The 20,662-nt window shown below is 40.0% G+C and overlaps 2 protein-coding genes across 4 annotated transcripts; both read left to right on the top strand.

Moving 5' to 3' along the window:
• The first annotated feature begins 153 nt into the window (after window positions 1-153).
• On the top strand, window positions 154-10,437 carry mtmr2 (myotubularin related protein 2). Of its 3 annotated transcripts, none has more exons than XM_068331006.1 (16): window positions 154-383; window positions 3,381-3,486; window positions 3,593-3,616; window positions 3,765-3,831; window positions 3,957-4,051; window positions 4,538-4,642; window positions 5,328-5,432; window positions 5,518-5,601; window positions 5,684-5,833; window positions 5,912-6,100; window positions 6,254-6,439; window positions 7,283-7,489; window positions 7,590-7,682; window positions 7,767-7,880; window positions 7,977-8,153; window positions 8,259-10,437. In XM_068331006.1, exons 1-16 carry the CDS (start codon window positions 304-306, stop codon window positions 8,421-8,423), a joined length of 1,947 nt encoding a protein of 648 aa, XP_068187107.1. In that variant the 5' UTR covers window positions 154-303; the 3' UTR covers window positions 8,424-10,437. The 3 variants fall into 3 exon arrangements, with proteins under 3 accessions (XP_068187107.1, XP_068187108.1, XP_068187109.1); XM_068331007.1 differs by having other exon boundaries at window positions 3,384-3,486; XM_068331008.1 differs by lacking the exon at window positions 3,593-3,616.
• A 2,232-nt stretch (window positions 10,438-12,669) lies between these two features.
• Window positions 12,670-17,147, top strand: fam76b (family with sequence similarity 76 member B). Its single transcript, XM_068331083.1, has 10 exons — window positions 12,670-13,161; window positions 14,057-14,121; window positions 14,232-14,286; window positions 14,374-14,529; window positions 14,616-14,800; window positions 14,968-15,018; window positions 15,124-15,201; window positions 15,300-15,435; window positions 15,523-15,624; window positions 16,067-17,147. The coding sequence occupies exons 1-10, from the start codon at window positions 13,075-13,077 to the stop codon at window positions 16,154-16,156; spliced, it is 1,005 nt and encodes a 334-aa protein (XP_068187184.1). The 5' UTR covers window positions 12,670-13,074; the 3' UTR covers window positions 16,157-17,147.
• Window positions 17,148-20,662: the final 3,515 nt, after the last annotated feature.

The raw sequence follows: 20,662 nt of genomic DNA on the forward strand, positions 1-20,662 counted from the left end.
TTCTGGCTTGGTGTAGGGGCATCTTGATAGACTTTAGGTCCTGTGTGACTGACTGCAGCCGAGCTGTGACAGCAGCATGTGACGTCTGGAACAGCCGACAGGGGGCGCCGCCGACAGGGGGCGCCGTCTCTGACAATCCCTCCCTTGTTTGTAGCGATTGGGAGGCTGTCGGGAAAATATGGCAGCTTCCTCTTGAGTGTGTGGATTTACAGTATTGCAAGGGGACATATAAAATAATTCCGCAGATACACGAGTCTCCATCGAGGACTGCAGAGTTACTCTTCACGCTTGAAGCAGGAGAACATGGAGAAGAGCGGGAGCATCGACAGTTTGGGATCGAAACGCTCCTCTTCCCGACAGCCAAGTGTTGATTCATTGTCCAGGTAGCTAAACTGACCGCAACAAACATAGCTAGCAAAAAGTTTTCAGACTAGCATAAAGCTGTTTCTGTTTAATGATTTGAAATTAGATTTCTATTCTACATACGGTTTTTGTATCCATCGTGCCGGAACTGTTCAACCACAAATAATCTGATGAACACAGTGCCTTTGATGTTGACAGTAACGTTAAATTAGAGTAAAAGGCGTTTAAATCAATCCATTGGGCTCGTAGCAAGTTCATTGAAGACGTTTCACATCTCATGCAAAAAGCTTCTTTGGTTCTGGTGGTGGTGGTTGGTGTTATCTTAGCTATACCTATCCCAGCCAGCATTACCACGACCCGCCTGCCTGCACCAAGGATGGGCGTCATTCTTCTTCTTTTCGGCGTTTCCCTTTAGGAGTCGCCACATCGAATCAGTTGCTTTCATCTAATCTCTGCTACCTCCAGCTCTGTCTCCTGTCTTTTCCTCAGTGACACTGTCTCTCTGTCTCTAGACCAAACAGCATCGCTGGTCTCACCACAGTTTAGTACCATTCCTTTCATTTTAGCTGAAACTCTTCTATCACACATCACACCTGACACTTTTCTCCATCTTCCATCCTGTCTGTACACGCTTCTTCACCTCTTTTCCACACTCTCCATTGTTCTGGACTGTTGACCCTAAGTACTTAATCCTCTTGATCTCTTCTCCCTGTAACCTCACTCTTCCACTTGGGTCCCTCTCATTCACACACATGTACTCTGTCTTACTGCGGCTAACCTTCATTCCTCTCCTTTCCAGGACAAACCTCCACCTCTCTAGCTTCCCCTCCACCTGTTCCCTGCTCTCATTGCAGATCAAAATGTCATCTGCAAACATCATAGTCCATGGAGATTCCTGTCTGACCTCATCTGTCAGCCTGTCCATCACCATAGTGAACAAGAAGGGGCTCAGAGCTGAACTCCTCCACCTTGAACTCCTCTGCCACACCTACAGCACACCTCCATTGTCTTACAGACCTCATACATGTCCTGCACCGCTCTAACATACTTGTCTGCCACTACAGACAACCTCTCTGGACACCCTGTCATAAGCTTTCTCCAGATTTACAAAAACACAATGCAGCTCCCTCTGGTCTTCTCTGTACTTCTCTATCAACATCCTCAAAGCATATACTGCATCTGTAGAACTCTTTTTTTTGGCAAGAAACCATACTACTTCTCACAAATGCTCACTTCTGTCCTTGGTCTAGCTTCAACTACACTTTCCCATAACTTCATTGTATGGCTGATCAGCTTTATTCCTCTGTAGTTGCCACAACTCTGCACATCTCCCTTGTTCTTAAAAATGGGCACCAGCACTCTTCTCTTCCATTCCTCAGCCATCTTCTCACTATCTAAGATCCTGTTGAACAACCCAGTCAGAAGCTCTACTGTCACCTCTCTGGGCTTCCGCTAGGAGGTAGTATGACTAAGCCACTGTGGCTAAGTGTAAAAGAATTGAGTAAGCCACGAAAAGCCACATTCTGTGTCCAAGACAGCGGCACTGATGAGCGTTGGAAAGAGCGAGAGAAAAAAGAGCGAGAGAAAAAGCTTGTTTTCTTATGTTATCACGCAGGGATTTTTGCGAGTCCAAAAAAGTTGTAAGTTTTAACCTTTTTTTCCTAAAAAAAAAAAAGAACGCCACTGTGGCTACACAGGTTAAAAACCTTGTAGCCTCTCTGGAATTGAAAAGTCTAGCCTCTCCTAGACACTTCCTTACCTTCACAGATATAACATCAGGACCGACTGCCTTTCCACTCTTCATCCTCTTCAATGCCCTCCTCACTTCATCCTGACTGATCTTCGCTACTTCCTCGTCCACAACAGTCACCTCTTCTAGTCTTTGTTCTCTCTATTTCCTCATTTATCAACTCTTCAAAGTAGTCTGTCCGTCTTCCCATCACACTACTGACACCTGTCAATAGACTTCCGTCCCTATCCTTAATCACCCTAACCTGCTGCACGTCCTTCCCATCTTTATCTCTCTGTCTTGCCAACCTGTATAGATCAGTCTCTCCCTCCTTACTGTCCAACCTAGCATACAAGTCATCATAAGCCCCTTGTTTGGCCTTTGTTACCTCTACCTTCACCTTACGCTGCATCTCCCTGTACTCCTGTCGACTCTCCTCAGTCCTCTCAGTGTCCCACTTCTTCTTAGCTAACTTCTTTCTCTGTATACACTCCTGTACCTCCTCATTCCACCACCAAGTCTCCTTATCTACTTTCCTTCCAGATGACACACCAAGTACTCTCCTACCTGTCTCCCTGATCATATTAGCTGTAGTTGTCCAGTCATCTGGAAGCACCTCCTGACCACCCAGAGCCTGTCTTAACTCCTTCCTAAAAGTCATGCAACACTCTTCCTTTTTCAGCTTCCACCATTTTGTCTTCTGCTCTGCCTTTGCCCTCTTCATCTTCCTCACCACCAGAGTCATCCTACACACCATCCTATGCTGTTTGACTACACTCTCGCCTACCAATACTTTACAGTCAAGAGTCCTTGTATCCTAATGGGTGTCATTAGCATGAGCCACTTCACAACAGTCAGTCTGCTGAGTAGTTCTTTTGGGCAATTCTGAAAGGATCTAATTGTAAATAGGTGATAGATGGTGTACTTTGTTTTAGTTACACTATGAGATAAGATCGATGGAGGCAAAGTACATGAGAAGCTATGGAAGTCCAGAGTAATATTACTTATGTTTCGCTTGAGCATCAACAAAAAACTCTCAAAAACGTTGCCAAGTTAGAAAGCAGTTCAGAACCTCAGTGTCACATACCTGTATTTGACAAAGAGCTAAATGCGGACTTTTTTTAAACTGACTGCATTAATTGATAATCATAAATGTTGATTTTTAACCTTGAGATAACTAGTAGATAATTGATTAAGTGTATAATAAATCTACAAATGAAAAGTGGCTCCAGTTAAACCCTGTTCAAGCACAGTATTTCCTCTCATCGTCTGTCCTTTTACCTTCCAGCAGTGCTTCCACTTCACGCTCTGACCGGTCTGCCCAGGCCAAACCACCCTCAGCCATGTCCTCTGACTCTGTGTCCACGTCCACAGAACTCTCCCCAGAGCTCAGGGTTAGTAATGTGCAAGAAGTTTATTGAGATCCTGCTGCTTCACTTACTGTATTTGTAATAATAGCAATGACCAAATCACAACTCTTCCATTTTCTATACCCTTCAGGTTAAGCCTAAAACTCTTTCCAAGGTATGCTGCCATATGAAGAAATTATTATGTATTTTGTGTCTTGAATAATTTTTCATTTACTTTAGCTTTTTTTTTTTAAATTTTAACCTTATGAGGTTTTATTCATTTAAGTTTAGAGACATCTTGTTCTAATTTGTGATATTTCCAGAAGGTACCAAGAGATGTAGACAAAGAGGAGCTGCAGCTACTTCCAAATGAAAAGGTGCATGACATGGGTAGGTTCTCTGTTCGTGCAGTTGCAGCTCTAATCAAAACATCTTGCATTAGTAGAAAGGAGACCAGTTGTCTTCCATTTCAATTCACTATTATTTGGCAAACTATGTTTCTTGTTAATTTACAGCCCAAGACGTTACCTACTTCTGTCCATTTATTGGAGCCCTGAGAGGAACAGTGATGGTTACTAACTACAGGCTTTTCTTCAAATGCATGGACAGGGTAAGCTAGAAGAAGAATTCTTTTGATATCCATCCAATGGGTGTTTCCCTTTGTCTCTCTACCAGTCCTATTCTTGTGGTTTGATATCTCAGGAATGCTGAGAGGGAATTTGATTTCATCTGACACAATATTCCATTCAGGCTCGAGCATGAACAGAATATATTTTACAATTTTGGCATCACACAAAACTAATTTTCTGCCCAAACTTCAAGACTCTAAAGGCCAATTTTTACAAAATTTCACATACACTTCTGATTTGATTATGCTATTTTATACCCAAAAGGTTTAAGTCGTATCAAGTTGTTTTTAAAAAAAAAACTATTTTCTGACCATATCACAACTCAGGAGCAGATTTCACCTTTGTTAAGTTAGTGAGTTGATTAAGTTATACATTACCTGTGCTGCCAGATTGAAGATGTCTGTGAGGGATCCACATTTTGAAATTAGTTACTAGTATTAGTCAACAAAATGTTTTATGGTCTATAGGAGCCAGCATTTGTCCTGGACCTACCCCTTGGAGTGGTGAGTCGCGTGGAAAAGATTGGAGGTGCATCAAGCCGTGGTGATGTGTCGTATGGGTTGGTCTGCAAGGTGAGTCGTATCTGGAAATGGTCTGGAATGATGACACTTGTTTTTAAAGCAGATCTTGTTTTTATAGTTGCAAAATGCAACGGGCAGCAGTGGCTCAGTGGTAAAGCGGGCGGTAAAGCGGGCGGTAGAGCGGGTCATCCCATGAAAAAAAAAAATACCCGGAGGTGAGCTAACAGTGGGAGGTGTCAGCTCACCTCCGGAGCACTGCCGAGGCACCCTTGAGCAAGGTGCCGCCCCCTTTACAAATTGCTCATTTGAGGCGCACCAAGAAGGAGCTGCCTGCCACTCTACCTCCCTTGCATGCCTACCGGTCCCCCTGTGTGTGGTGTGTGTATTACAGGGGCCTGTACACACTAATATGCATGCATGTGATTTGATTTGATTGACTAACAAAAAAACTAGAGTGTGCGTTCTTAATTTCCCTTCGGGGATTATAACAGTGTATTAAATTTAAATTAAATTAAATTAAATTAAAGAAGCTACAGCACAGTAGATAGATGACTGAATAAACACGTTGCCTTATCCCTGCTGTGTAAACAATACTGTTGGAAATCAATACATTTGAGAGAGTGCGCCTATTAACACAGTCCATCTCCACAATAGTTTACTATTTCCTTTACATTTTTAATTTGCATTCTGTTGACCCCTGAGGTTGAGCATGACTTTGTGTTTCGGCTCTATGCAGGATATGCGCAATCTAAGATTTGCACACAAGCAAATGGAAGACACACTCAGGAAGTCCATTTTCGAGGTGCTGATAAAGTTTGCGTTTCCTGTTTCCAATGGGCTGGTGAGTGATTCTCAATCATGCTGACTAAAACAGTGTGCCTCAACACTGTCAACCAAATGATCAGTGTCTGCTTCATTCTCTGTAGCAAATCTTTGCCTTTGAATATGGGCAAGTCTTTCCCGTAAATGGATGGAAAGTGTACGATGCAGTCTCCGAATACAAAAGACAGGTATTTGAAAAGGATAAGTATGACTGCCTTTTTTCAACACTGAAGAAAACTTGTTATATCTTTTACTTCTGTATTTTTAAAGGGTATTCCCAATGAAAGCTGGAGGATAACAAAAGTTAATGATCACTACGAGGTTTGTGACACTTATCCATCAACTTTGGCGGTGCCGGTCAACATACCTGACGAAGAACTGAAGAGAGTAGCTGCCTTTCGGGCAAAAGGAAGGATACCAGTGAGTCAAACATAAAATCAACAATCATCTCTTGTGTAGATGTTTGTTGGACTGTTTGTGATACTATTCTGTGTGTAGGTGTTGTCATGGATCCATCCAGAGAGCCAGGCGACTGTGGCACGCTGCAGTCAGCCCATGGTTGGAGTGAATGGGAAGCGCAGCAAAGAGGATGAGAAGTACCTCCAGGCTATCATGGATGCTAATGCTCAGTCCCATAAACTTTTCATTTTTGATGCCAGACCCAGTGTTAACGCCGCTGCCAACAAGGTTTTAAAATTCTTTGAAGCAATATTTTACAAGTAAATTTATCTGGATCTAATATTTAAGGAAATAATCTCAACGGTTAGTTGTATCGCAGCACCTTCAGTTTATGAACAACTTTATTAACCACTTTGTCCCCACTTGTTGTTTCTCATTCAGATGAAGGGGGGTGGTTATGAAAGTGAGGATGCGTATCAAAATGCCGAACTGGTATTTTTAGATATTCACAACATACATGTGATGAGGGAGTCGCTTCGCAAGCTGAAGGATGTTGTGTACCCCAACATCGAGGACTCTCATTGGCTGTCCAATCTGGAGTCCACTCACTGGCTTGAGCACATCAAGGTGAGCGTAACACATCCCTTAGAAAGACTTCTGAAATCCAGGAGAGCTGTTTTAATACCTTAAAATGTCTTAAATGTGATTTTGGTAGGTGAATGTAATATTGCTTTTATCATGTGTTAATGGAACATTTCACATGATTAATGGAACTAACTTTAAATCTATTAGGGTAAATCCAGCTGATATACTGTATATGTATATACTGTATACTGTATGTGTATGTATATACTGTATATATATACTGTGTATATATATACAGTATATATATACAGTATATATATACAGTATATATATACAGTATATATATACAGTATATATATACACAGTATATATATATACAGTGTATATACAGTATATATACTGTGTATATATATACAGAGTATATATAAACACAGTATATATATATACACACTGTATATGTATGTATGTACTGTATATGCATGTATACATATGTATCTATATGTATGTACAGTATATACATACAGTATGTGTATATATGTATATGTATGTATATATACAGTATGTATACAGTATATGAAAACTTCTCCTGAAAGTTGGTAAATTTTTCCATGAAGCCATTTGAGTCAAATTGGAAGTTAAAATAGGTACCAGCAACCTGCCATCACTAAATATTGTTCTGTATGACATTGGTACTAGTCCACCCCCAGTGCATCCATTACCTCCAGAGAACACCATAAGGTGGGTTCGTTCCAGTATGGACTGGAAAAGACTAATAAAATGTCTAAAATGTGTGATGTTGAAACCGTGTCAATGATGCTTTAAATTAATTGCAAAGTGGAAGATAAATTCAGTTTAAAGAAACTGTATTTGTGTGTGTTTTCGCAGCTGATACTAGCAGGTGCATTACGGATCGCAGATAAAGTGGAGTCTGGGAAAACTTCAGTAGTGGTGCACTGTAGCGATGGTTGGGATCGCACCGGCCAGCTCACTTCCCTGTCCATGCTCATGCTGGACGGTTATTACCGTACCATCCATGGCTTCGAGGTGCTGCTTGAGAAGGAGTGGCTGAGCTTTGGTCACCGCTTCCAGCTGGTAAGTCAACTTTCACGCCCTCAGAATGTTTAAAAACAACATATGGTACAGTAGCCCACTGAGTTGCATCAATGACTGTCCCCTCCTACTTATCTCTAAGCGAATTGGTCACGGCGACAAAAACCATACAGATGCCGACCGCTCGCCTGTTTTTATTCAGTTCATTGACTGCGTCTGGCAACTGACTCGGCAGGTAAAAAGAAGTGGTTTTGATCTGTAGATTTCTTCAAGATAACACAATCTTTCAAGGCTACTAATGCAGTTGTTTTTGCTTTAGTTCCCTGCAGCATTTGAGTTTAATGAATACTTCCTGGTAACAATCCTTGATCACCTATACAGCTGTCTATTTGGGACATTCCTTTGCAACAGTGAACAGCAACGGTTGAAGGAAGTAAGTTATGATTTCGGTTCCTGCTGAAAAATCAAGAAATTGATGTGCTTTCAGCATCATAACAACCCCATAATAACCACACACCGTATTTTTCAGGAGATTCCCAAGAGGACGGTGTCATTATGGTCTTACATCAACAGCCAGCTGGAGGAGTTCACCAATCCATTGTACGTGAACTATTCCAACCACGTGTTGTTCCCTGTGGTCAGTTTACGCCACCTGGAGCTTTGGGTTGGCTACTATATCCGCTGGAACCCTCGCATGAGACCTCAGGTGTGTTCAAGAGGCTTTCCCTTGTTTAAGACCTGATCTCAGCATTTTTGTTTGTTCAGTCATAAAACTTGTATTCACACAATCACTTTTTTCCATCTTGAACAGGAACCGGTCCATCAGCGTTACAAGGAGCTGCTGGCTAAGCGCTCAGAGCTGCAGAAGAGAGTGGACGAGCTGCAGCGAGAGGTGACCAATCGCTCAGCCTCATCCTCTTCTGATCAGCCGGGCTCCCCCACACGCTCCATCACTCCAGTGCAAACCTTCGTTTGACATAACTCAACCCTAACGGCTGTGGCAGATGCTGAATATAGGCTGCAAGGTTCATAGCGTAGTAATCAGTTGGTCATAACAGAGGCCACAACGGACCTGTTTTACAGAATGCCTCTTTGGGAGACCCTGTGTTAAAGCACTCTTACATAATGTGTGCAGATCTCTCTAAGTGCATCTGTGCTTGCAACAGAATGACATCTGTCTTAGACAGTCTTGCTACAGCCATGTTGTACTCCAGTACTGAGAGTACTGTTTAGTTTACTGACCCACCTAGTGTTAATAGGTTTGAAGTACTGTACTCTAAAGGATTGCAAGTAAAATATTATGCCTTATACAATTCATAGGAACCTTCTCTCCATTCCTTCACACAGCAGATATTTGTTAGATATTGTTTAGCAAGCAATGTTGCAGGGATAGTTGTGAAGATCTTCACCGCTGCAGAAATTGTATCAAACTCAAACCCACAAGATTGAAACCTATTTAATGGCTTCAGTCATCAAATATTTCAAAATGTAGCTAAAGGGCTTAAATTTTAGCTTCTTCTAAGAGAAAAATAGTCCAAGTGCATTAAATAAAAGTAAGTTTAGGTTGTTGTGACCAAATGTCTCTTTTACAAGCACATTCTGGGTTACGTAGGGCATTCTCCAATTGAGTTTTGTAAGTTTCATTTTTCTAACTACACTAGTTAATGTTATTTATTATTCTTTTATTCCAGACTTCTATTTATGGCACAGAAAACACAATGTTGTTTTGCATGTCCTTGCAATACTAATAAGCCTTTCTGGAATAGTTCAAAAGTTTAATAGTTTCAACTGTTCTTTCGTATAAGCAGCAGAATGTGTAACAAAATAATCTGTGCCTTGCTGTGAATGACTCATTGGGAGTTTAATGAGAGAAAAGTATGTGCAGTGATTCGATACCAAGGTTAAATAGTGAATACTGGGCAAGTTAGGCTTTCCTTCCTTCCAATAAACACAGAACACACCTTGAAGGACTCAGTTTGTCTCATTTTGGAAATTGTCATTATAAACGGTGGCAGAACCTTAATCACACATTAGCAGTGTTTTACATTGAAATCCAATGGAACAAATGTGAAATTTACTGTGACTTAAATTAACCTGCAGTGGTTCATTAGCATCGTGTTCAACTCATGTCAACTAAAGGACCAGTGTTGTATTGTCCATGATACACATTTATCTAGCAACATATATTATTTCCTTTCTTTGATTTTAATTTATGTTTCTGAAAAAACAACTTTTTAGTACCACATGCATTTAATCAGTTGCCCTTTAAGAATGTTTACCCATTAAATAGTCATATTTTTGCCAGGAATTTTAAGCGATGTTCCAATCTATACACAATCAGCTGCTTGTACACTAATTTTTTTAATTGATATGCTGTAGGTGAAAATCGGATTAAATCTCAGAATGGTTAAGTTATAAAAGTCTAATAGTTGAAAAAGGGTTTGAGAACATAAACTTAATTTTCCTTCCGATTAAAAAGCAACTGATTCCAAACCGTCTAAAAGACAAAAGACGCAAAAAAAGGGGGGGAAGTAAAGACTGCAGACATTAGGTTGAAAAATCTAAGCCGATTCAAAGGACAGGAACTGATTTTGGTATGGAAAAACTAAAGCGATAAACTTTTGGGGGATTTTTTGATGAAAGATTTCATGCAACATAAAAAAAAACACTTTTATGTCAGCAGGGACATGACTATTAAAGAAATGCTGTTTGTGTTTTGAAATGGAAATTCTGTATTTTTATCAGTTTATTTTCCATCTGTAAAATGTCTTACCTACTGGATTTCTTGGTAATAAGGTTGGATGAGAAGGATGTGTAAAGAAAATTAGTAGTGTGTTGTATCATATCTTTATGTTCAACTCAAATCCCAATATTAATATTAAAACAATTGTGTATCAATCATTGACAGATTTCCTAAAAATACAAGGACTAATAACCAATTTTTTTACTCCGAGGATTATATGTATCAATAGTGGTCTGAAGACTATTCGTGATCATTGAAGAGAAATAAAACACTTTTAGTCACCCTGTGAATGTGTTTTTAAGTTTAACCTCTTTTGTTTAAATAAGGAGTTATTCTAAATATTGGTATATAATAAATTAACAAATAAATTAATACGGTTAACATTTTATTTTGTATAGAAACAGTCCAGTTTTTTTTTCAACCAGGACAGTCTTAGCCATCAGTATTTTATTTTTTAATACAGTAATCCCTAAATAATGCAATTTCCTCCGGGATTATTAAAGTATCTATCTATCTATCTATCTAATCCACATAATGAAATTAATAATCAATCCTCTGATGATCCTCGTAGTAAAACAGAAAGCTGCAACAGAAAATCACACCTGACTTCAGGCCAACCACAATATCTTCACAATATATTGCGAAAAGCGACAGAATTCTTTCTTTTTTTTTCTTGGCTGCATGTATTCTCATAGTTTAACCCCATAAAAGGGGGTCAACTTTTTTATGAGATTAATGCTTATTTTAGTCTTGCAGCAAAATCTTTTATATATTTTAATCCGTGCATGTGACCATCACCAGTCCTTTGTTCCGGAAGGCTGTTCGAATACCGATTTGTTCAAATTCCAAATACATTTTTCCCATTACAAATAATGTAAATGGTCTTAATCCGTTCCAAGACGCTAGAAAACTACCTTTTTTCAATATAATATCCATCCATTTCCTGCTGCTGTATCCGCATACCATATGTTATTTCATAATGTCATTTATATATCAAATTGTATTGTAAGGAAACATATCAAAGAAATGTAAAAGAAAGAAGCAAACACGAGAAAGAAAGTACGATGTGTGAAGCTCTTATTTTGGGGCTTCCTGTTGTGCCCGGAAATGGTTGCATGTAAATATAATGCTCTTGTTCTGTTGAGTGCAACATGCGAAATGTGCCAGTGTTCAATTTTGTGTTCAGGTGAGCGGCGCGGCGCGGCCTACGGCTTAATAAAGAAGAAAAAAGCTTATTTCGTTCCGCTTATCATTCACCACGCAGATTCCGGTACGAGTTATTGTCGTCTATTGGACAGAAGTTTACGGTACCGTACCTCGTACCATAGGCAATGGAACGCAAATTAAATTCAAAATTATTGAATACGAACATAAGAACAATAAAGATAAGAATTCTTACCTTTGTGGCGGTGAGCAGTTGGCATACGTGAATGTTGGAGAGGAGGAGATGGATGTTACTGCTTTTTTTTTCCACGTTTGACTTCCAAATTTTGTTCGACTTCCAAGACAAAAAAAAAATTCTGAATTTTTTAATCTAATTCCGATTTGTTCGATTTCCAAAGCGTTAGAAAACCAAGGTTTGCTTGTATTATATTGTATTGTATTGTATTATGTATTATTTTGATTTAATTACTATAATTCATTCATTGGTATTGGCAAACCCTTTCATATATATATATATATTTATTTATTTATTTTTTTCCTTCCGCTTTATCCGCTGCAGGGGGTCACACGGGGAGCTGGAGACTACTCCAGCTGGCATAGGGCGAGGCAGGGGGCACTCCTGGCACGGAGCCATACACAAAGACAAACAACCACACACTCACTCCTACAGGCAATTTGGGACCAGCACATTAACCTGAAATTAACCCGTATATTTTTGGAGGTGGGAGGACGCCAGAGAACCCGGAGAGAACCCACGCAGACACGGGGAGAACGTGCAAACTCCGCACAGAGCGGGACTCGAATCCGGACCGGCCGTGATGTGCGGCGACAGCGCTGCAGCCTCAGAGCCACCACTGCGCCACCGTGCCGCCTCTCATATAGTCATTGTCTTATATAGTGTTGGAGAGTTGAAGACAGTGAAAAGTTCATCCAAAATCCTTAGCATTTCCTTAGCATTTTAATTAACATTTTTTTAAAAAGTCCAGATGTGCTGACATACAAACGTAGCTGATAACAACCTAGTGATGGAGCTAACAAAGACAAATCTAGTCAAAATATGAAAAATGAAAAAAAAAAACATTATTAAGTGTATGTAATATTATTTTTAAACTTTATAGTATCACTTAATTTATTAAACACCAGATTGGTTAACATAATAGCAACATAATAATAAATTATACAAAGCCGTGTGAAATAAATCCAAAAATGCGATTGGCTCTGATTTTTTCAAAATGTGTTTCCCGCGGACGAATATCGTGTCGTGATTGGTTTCCTTTCTTCTTCTGGAGCCCAAGCGACTTCCGGTTACATGACGACTACGCTACGGCATCGATACAAAAAGAGAGAAGGAAAACAGGAAAATACCTTTCTTGACGAGAATAGAGGAAACTTAATATTAACAGCCACATATATGTGAAAGGATTGTCCATGTGGTCGCGCTGCGAACGATTGATCTCAAGTCAGTCTGACTGGATAACCTGTGGCCAGTTAAAGACAACAAATAGTTGGATTTTATTGTTCTTCGCCTTCTCCCTCCAGCTAAGCTATTTCTGTTGCCCTACCTAGCCTAGCTTGCGTTAGCTAACGCTGGATGCCAAGGTTCTGTACATGTTCTTGGTCATCAGTTAGCTAAAAAAAAAACACTGGCACAGTTTATCAGTGAAGTTTTTATCCGGACACCACTAGCCTGTTGTAGCTCAGTGATACCAGTTGGACGACAATGGCAACGTCGGCTCTGTACGCCTGTACGAAGTGTAACCAGCGGTATCCCTTTGAGGAGCTATCGCAGGGCCAGCAGCTCTGCAAGGTAAGTGTCAGTGTGAACGAGAATGTCTGTAAACAAGACAAATAATGCCGGACATTTGGAGTGTGGCGGTGTTTGTTGCGAACTGGATGTGATGGTGTTATGAGGGGAAGCAAGTTAATCAGGCTCACGTTACATAACAGCATTGTGTCAAACCTGGAAACGTAAAGATTGTTTGATCCTTCCTCAACGCCATCGTGTTGTTCATTAAAGAGTAATAACATTTAAATTACGTCTTCCTATGCAGACTATTAATCACTGGGGTGTATTATTAATTGCTGATATTGTTCCGATGCAATACCAACTTGTTGCACTTGTGGAGCTTTGCAGAAGTAGTTCACAGTTATCGGGGATACAGCTGAGGCAGTGGGAGGGGTAATGGAGATGGTCCTTTGTTCCAACCCTTTCTTACTTCGTTTGGAACATTTTTTTTGGATGGGATGTTTTGAGCGTTGCAACACATTTACGCTATTGTTGTTTACGTTTCTTTAAATATTCAGAGGAAGTGTGATAAGGATCTGTCAAAAACAGGGTGGACGGATGAAGAGTTCTCTCCCCAATTCTTTTTGAATGTGGAGAATGTCAGGTCTAGTATTAGTTAACCGACTATGGTTGTGGGTATTACTTGGCTTTCCACAATTTACTTCAATAACATGGTGATGTGTTGGTATGACTTTTAGAGACTAAAATACACTGTTTTTTGTACCTTTCTGTACACGCTCAGTCATACATACACCTGACTATGAGTGTATACTTACACGGTCAGATGTATGTATACATGTGAGTGATGCACTCAAGATGTGTTCACAGTAGATACTTTGTGAAGCCATTACTCAGGAAATTTTGTCAGCTTTTGCCAGACACTCCTAAGAACATTGACATTCTTTTGTCACCACAGGAGTGCCGCATCGCACATCCAATTGTGAAGTGCACATACTGTCGATCTGAGTTTCAACAGGAGAGGTGAGAGATGTGTAGAGGAATCTTAGCTTAACTCCGTATTAAATTTTTCCTAAATTTAATAAATCTACCTTTTGGGTTTTGCTTATAAATGCTTGTTTTACTCTTCACAGTAAAACCAACACAATCTGCAAGAAGTGTGCACAGAATGTCAAACAGTTTGGAACAGTGAGTAATAAGTTTTACATGTTTTTAAAAAAAAAAACTTAATACTTTTCATTTGATGGAATGTGTCTTTTGTTTCTTTCTCTACAGCCCAAACCCTGCCAGTACTGTAACATCATTGCCGCTTTTATTGGAACGAAGTGTCAGCGTTGTACCAACTCAGAGAAAAAATACGGACCTCCACAGACTTGTGAGCAGTGTAAACAGCAATGCGCCTTTGACCGCAAAGAGGAGGGTAGGAGAAAGGTAAGGGTCTCACACACACATGGAGGATGCATTGACAGTAAATATGTTACAGATAGCCTTTTACATAACTCTCCTCTGTCCTACAGGTGGATGGGAAACTACTGTGCTGGCTTTGTACCTTGTCTTATCGCCGTGTCCTGCAGAAGACCAAGGAGCAGAGGAAGGGCTTTGGCTCCTCCAACTCTTCATCCCTAAATGAGAAAGACCACCACTCCAGACCTCACCATCATCACCAACACCACCAACACAGACACAGCAGTTCTCATCACAAGTACATAATCTGTTCTCTCACTTCTTCACTAACAGTGCCTGTTCTGCTCAGACTGTAGACTTTTTAACTCGCGATAGTGAATATTTGTGTGTTTTATGTCTCTTCATATTGTAATGAGCTGTTGAATATTGAATCCAGTAAAATCACAGCTACCTTATCATTTGTAGACTGAGTGGGAGCTTGAGTCCTGAGCAGGAGCAAGGACTGTGGAAGCAGAGGTAAATCTTTCCCTCTTAATTCAGTCTAAAATTTTGAAAATAGAATTAGGATTATTTAAGTTGTATGGTCCAAATTGTACATTGCTATCCTGATTTCTGTGGCAGCCATAAATCGTCATCGATCCAGAAAGAAACTCCAAAGAAGAAACCAAAACTGGAGATGAAGCCATCAAACGGGGACAGGTAAGTCAGATCTTCTAATTTTTGAGTGCTTACATTTTCTCCAGCATGTTGACTTACCAACATTATCACTGACCTCATTCTTCTTGCTCAACCATCAGTAGTTCCATCACCCAGTCAATGGATTCTGGAGGAACAGACAATTTTATTCTCATCAGCCAGCTGAAAGAGGAGGTGATGTCGCTGAAGAGACTTCTACAGCAAAGGGATCAAACCATTCTGGAGAAGGACCGAAAGGTAGGACCTCCAGCGATGATGTGTCAGTGTTGCATTCATGTCTGCTCTTGTCTTTGTTTGATGTGTTGATATTAAATTCTCTTCCAGCTCACAGAGCTCAAGGCAGACTTTCAGTATCAGGAGTCCAATATGAGAGTGAAAATGAACCAAATGGAGAAATCACACAAAGATTCAATGGAGCAACAGCAGGTAGAAATCGAGTTTACGACCCCAGACAAAATGAATCAAAATCTCAATTCTATGAACTCAGAAACATGCCATGAATTTCAGTGTAAGGGTATGTACAGTTAGGGTTCATTCTATGCTTTTACTCACACTTAAATGTAATGTCCTACATGAACAGACTCCTAAATCCTTAATTACAATTAGAAACATTCTCAGGCCTCACTTCGGACTGATTGGTAAATCTGCAAGTCTATAAACATAATTTCAGAATGCGGTTCTGATAAGCAGGAAATGTTGGTTGTTGCTTTTCCATAACTGAAACTAAACTACTTTTAATTTTCTAAAGTAAGCTGATGTATTTGCTACCATTAAAATGACTGTATTGACATGTAAATATGCATTGTGATAGTGTGACAATCGTGTGCATGTATTTTTTGACAGTTAATCTTTTGCATCCTTTCCACAGGCCAAGAACAGGGAGCTCATGAAACAGGTGGCTGCCCTTTCTAAAGGCAAAAAGTTTGACCGGACAGGAAGTTCACTGCTGCTGCCCTAACAATAGGCCGACCAGTGGGCAGCAACACAGAACGGCTTCATTGTTTTAACACTGTGAGAGTCTCCCTCCTGTGTTCCCTCATTGCCATTGACACAGATTATAATTTGTAAAGCCAGAGACCATGTTGTACATGGAAATTGTTGTTTGAATCCAAGAAACCTTTGTCTAAATGTCAATATATTTTAGATATTTTATGGCAACTTTTTCACTGGATTCTGGCGTATGACGTTGAATGGAGGACGGAGCCCTCGTCTTGAACACTGCCGGGCTAAGATAAAAGCATGGTGTGCATTTGTGGATAGTATTCTGTTGACTCAGTGTATCCACTTCATTTTTATGGAAACCATGCACTTTATTTATTCAGATGTTTTTCTTAGCTTTTTTATTTCCTCTCAACATATGAAGAGAATATCCCAATTTTTGGGGTTTTCTGAAATAGCAATTAGTTATATTTTTCTAAATTGTGCACGTTCTCCTCAGACACATTCTCCTCAGTGGAGACCCTGCAAAACTTTATAATGTATGCAAATGTGGGAATGCTGACCACTGAGCTGCTGCTCAACAGTAGAGAACTCTCAGTGACAATTCATAGATCAACCAATGAACACTCTGAAAGGCTGTCTGATGTTTGCCGTGTCTCTTTGGTGGAACGATTGTAATAGTGCATGATTTTCCCGCCAGACACCAGTTGGCTTTGTGGTCTGACTTCTCTCCCCTTTCTCTCTTTTAATTAGTTTTTTAAGAATCACATGTAAATGTTTTACTGGGGTTGGCCGGTATATTTAAACAACTGCTTGTATCTGTTTTGGTGAGTACAGTATGTGTATGGTAAGGCCAGTTGAAATTAACATGTCTGTAGAAGATGCTTTTTACAGGAATACACGTATCACATTGCATTCTTGGGCTGGTTTCATACTGTGGTGTCCAGGATCACTTTTGTACTTTTTTCCAAACCAAGTGTTTTAAAACTATTAAAACTGGCTAAAATGGTTATTGTGTTTTGGTTGTTATTGATCAAACTGGTTTATTTTTAAATATGAGGTGTTTGACACTAGTTAGTGCACAAGAGCACACAGTTGCAGAAAGACAAGAAAAACAAGGTGATTCCTTTGAAGACATTTTCACCTTTACAGGCTTTCCACTATCAACTGTATTTGATAGTGTAACATGCATGGAAGATTGTAAAAATGATACCCTGTAAAATCAAATCACATTTTGGCATTCATTCTAAAGCAAGTGGGCAAAAAGTAACATGAGGGTCACACATACTATATATTTTTTGAGTTCTTTTAATTTAAGTATGTTATACACTCTACTATTGTTTGAGATAGTACCAGCAAAATGTCACAATATTCAGTCTGGAGATGCAAAAATTATCACGTTATTTGGAAGCTGTACAGCCTTAACTAGGAGCTTTGAGAATGACAAATTAATTTTCACAAAGCCTGCTGCCTCATTTTTTATGATGGCAATTTGCATGTATTCTACAATGTTATGAAGAGTGATCAGATGAATTGCAATTGATTGCAAAGCCCTTCTTTACCATAAAAATTAGCTTCATCTCCCCAAAATGAATTTCCACTGCATTTCAGTCCTGCCACTAAAGGACCAGCTGACATGTTAGGGATTATCTCATAAACACAGAGTGTTGACGAGGACACGGCTGGAGATCACTGCCATGCTGATCGAGTTTGAATAACAGACTGGAAGCTTTAATAGGAGAGTGGTGTTTGGAATCATTTTTCTCCCTGTGTTAACTCATGCAGTCATCATTGCTTTGTACAAAAGGGCTTTGCAGGAAAGAATATCACTTCTAGTAAGATTGCATGTAAATCAGTCCTGAAGAAGGCTTCAGGATGCCCAAGAAAGTCCAGAAATTGCCGGGACAGTCTCCTAACATTGGTTCAGCTGCAGGATCCATCAGTGCAGAGCTTGCTAACATTTGCCAGCAGGAAAGTGTGAGTGTGTCTGCACGCACAGTGAGGCGAAGACAGGAGGATATCCTGGTGTCATGAAGGGCAGCAAAGAAGCCACTTCTCTCAAGGAAAAACATGAGGGACAGACTGATATTCTGCAGAGGGTACATGGATTGGACTGCTGAGGACTGGGGTTAAGTCATTTTCTCATATGAATCCCCATTCTGATTGTTTGGGGATTCAGGAAATAAGCTTGTTCGGAGAAGAAAAGGTGAGTGTCACCATCAGTCCTGTGTCATACCGACAGTATGGACCCATGGCCAGAAAACTCCCCTGATCTCAGTTGCATTGAGAACTTGTGGTTAACCCTAAAGAGGCAGGTGGACAAACAAGAAGTTAATTGTCAGCATGCCAGGGCAAATTGCAAAGGTCTTGAAGAAGGAGTGTCAGTACTGCAATTATTGACTCTTTGCATTCACTTCATGTAATTGTCAATAAAAGCCTTTATCCCTTATGAAATGCTTGCAATTATACTTCAGTATGTTATAGCAACATCTGACAAATATTAAATACCTTAAAACCCAACACACACACAAAAAATCGTGTTTGAATGGCTGAAGCACAAACAACAATAAACTTCTTAGTTTCTTCCTGCTTAATTTTCTCTGATTGAGGGTAATCTATCTTAACTCAGCAACCTGACGCCTGAGCATCACTGGATAATACAAGTGAGCAAGAGTGATGGTTAAGTTGTACAACGTTACACAAACCGGGCATAAAGTTTTTCATAAAGTTTTCTTGCTATTACATTAAAAACAAAAAAATCCCAAAGGAGTTGGATAAAGAAAGAAACTACTTGTGGAAGACTTAAGTAAATAAAATCACTAGATTAAGATATGCTTGGTTAGGTTTATGCACATTGCTTTTGTAGTGAAAAAGGTAGCAGCCTACTTATTTCATGTGACTAGAGAACACTAACATATTCTATTATGTAATGTCAGACAAAAGAATTATCACAATCTCAAACAAGGTAGTCAGAGACTGCAACATCCCGTGACTTACAAGTAGGTCAGGGTACCCTGAAAGTAGTACCTGACTAGTGCATGGACCAGTGCATATGGAGAAGGCCAGTGTGAGTAAGACCATAGATCAAAGCTAGTGCATAGGTAGATCAATGCACTAGCTTTGATCTATGGTCTTTCTCACACTAGCCTTCTCCCTCGTCTTTCTATCTTATCCGTTCCTGGGTGTACAAAAGTTGAGATTTGACCTTGACATAGTTATTGCAAGGTCACGGTCATCATGTCATTTTCATCCCCTTTGCTGCCCAGGTAATGTGCTTTTAGTTTCATTTTTCTATCTGCAACGGTTGCAAAGATATTTGGTGGTCTAACGGACGAACAAACGGACGGACAGCCGAACACACGAACACTGACAATTACATTACATCACCGCTTTGAAGTGGGATGTCACTATCCACTGGAATTAGTTGTCATTAAAGCTCTTGGTTGCGAGGAGGTCAAACCAAATATTGTATCGACACTGTAAGATTCAAGTGGTGCTTTGAAAAGCATCAACAACATGCAATCAGAAGTAATACAGGATTTTACATGAAAGTAACTCAGTGTCGAACTAACAATGCAGGAGTACCAGCACACTTACGGATATAACTGAACTGTAGGGATGTACGTAAAGACACAACAAATAAAAAAGAGTAAGCGTAAACACAAAGCAGATTCAAATCAGATATGAGAAAGAAATGGCAGAAACAATAAAACGGGGAAAATAAAGGGAGGCCCAGCATGTTATTTACAAGAAAGTAGGTATGATGAGAGGAACTTGCAGACTTAAAAAAGAATGATCTCAAATCTCAAGAATGAGATTTGGACACAGGGAGGCTTGAGTATTGCAACATAGATAAAACTGTAGAACATTCATTCATTCATTCATTCATTCATTCATTCATTCATTCATTCATTCATTCATTTTCTTAAAAGCTCATCCTGTGTAGACCTGCATAGCCTATCCCAACTGTCATTGATTTGAAGGCCATAGATAAGTTGCCAGTTTGTTGCAGTGCCACATGAACAACCTTACAACCAACATCCTTATATTGCCCTAAGGGCAGTTTAGAGTCTTCTTCTTCTCTTTTCGGCTTTCCCCTTCAGGGGTCGCCACAGCGAATCAGTTGCCTCCATGTAACCCTGTCTTCTGCGTCCTCTTCTCTCATACCAACTACCTTCATGTCCTCTTTCATTACATCCATAAACCTCCTCTTTGGTCTTCCTCTAGGCCTCCTGCCTGGCAGCTCAAAACTCAGCATCCTTCTACCAATATATTCACTATCTCTCCTCTGGACATGTCCAAACCATCTCAGTCTGGCCTCTCTGACTTTATCTCCAAAACCTCTAACATGTGCTGTCCCTCTGATGTACTCATTCCTGATCCTATCCATCCTGGTCACTCCCAGAGAGAACCTCAGCATCTTCATCTCTACTACCTCCAGCTCTGTCTCCTGTCTTTTCCTCAGTGACACTGTCTCTAGACCAAACAACATCGCTGGTCTCACCACAGTTTTGTACACCTTTCC

Source organism: Antennarius striatus, chromosome 13, assembly GCF_040054535.1.
Source record: "Antennarius striatus isolate MH-2024 chromosome 13, ASM4005453v1, whole genome shotgun sequence".
NCBI classification, from domain to species: Eukaryota; Metazoa; Chordata; class Actinopteri; order Lophiiformes; family Antennariidae; genus Antennarius; species Antennarius striatus.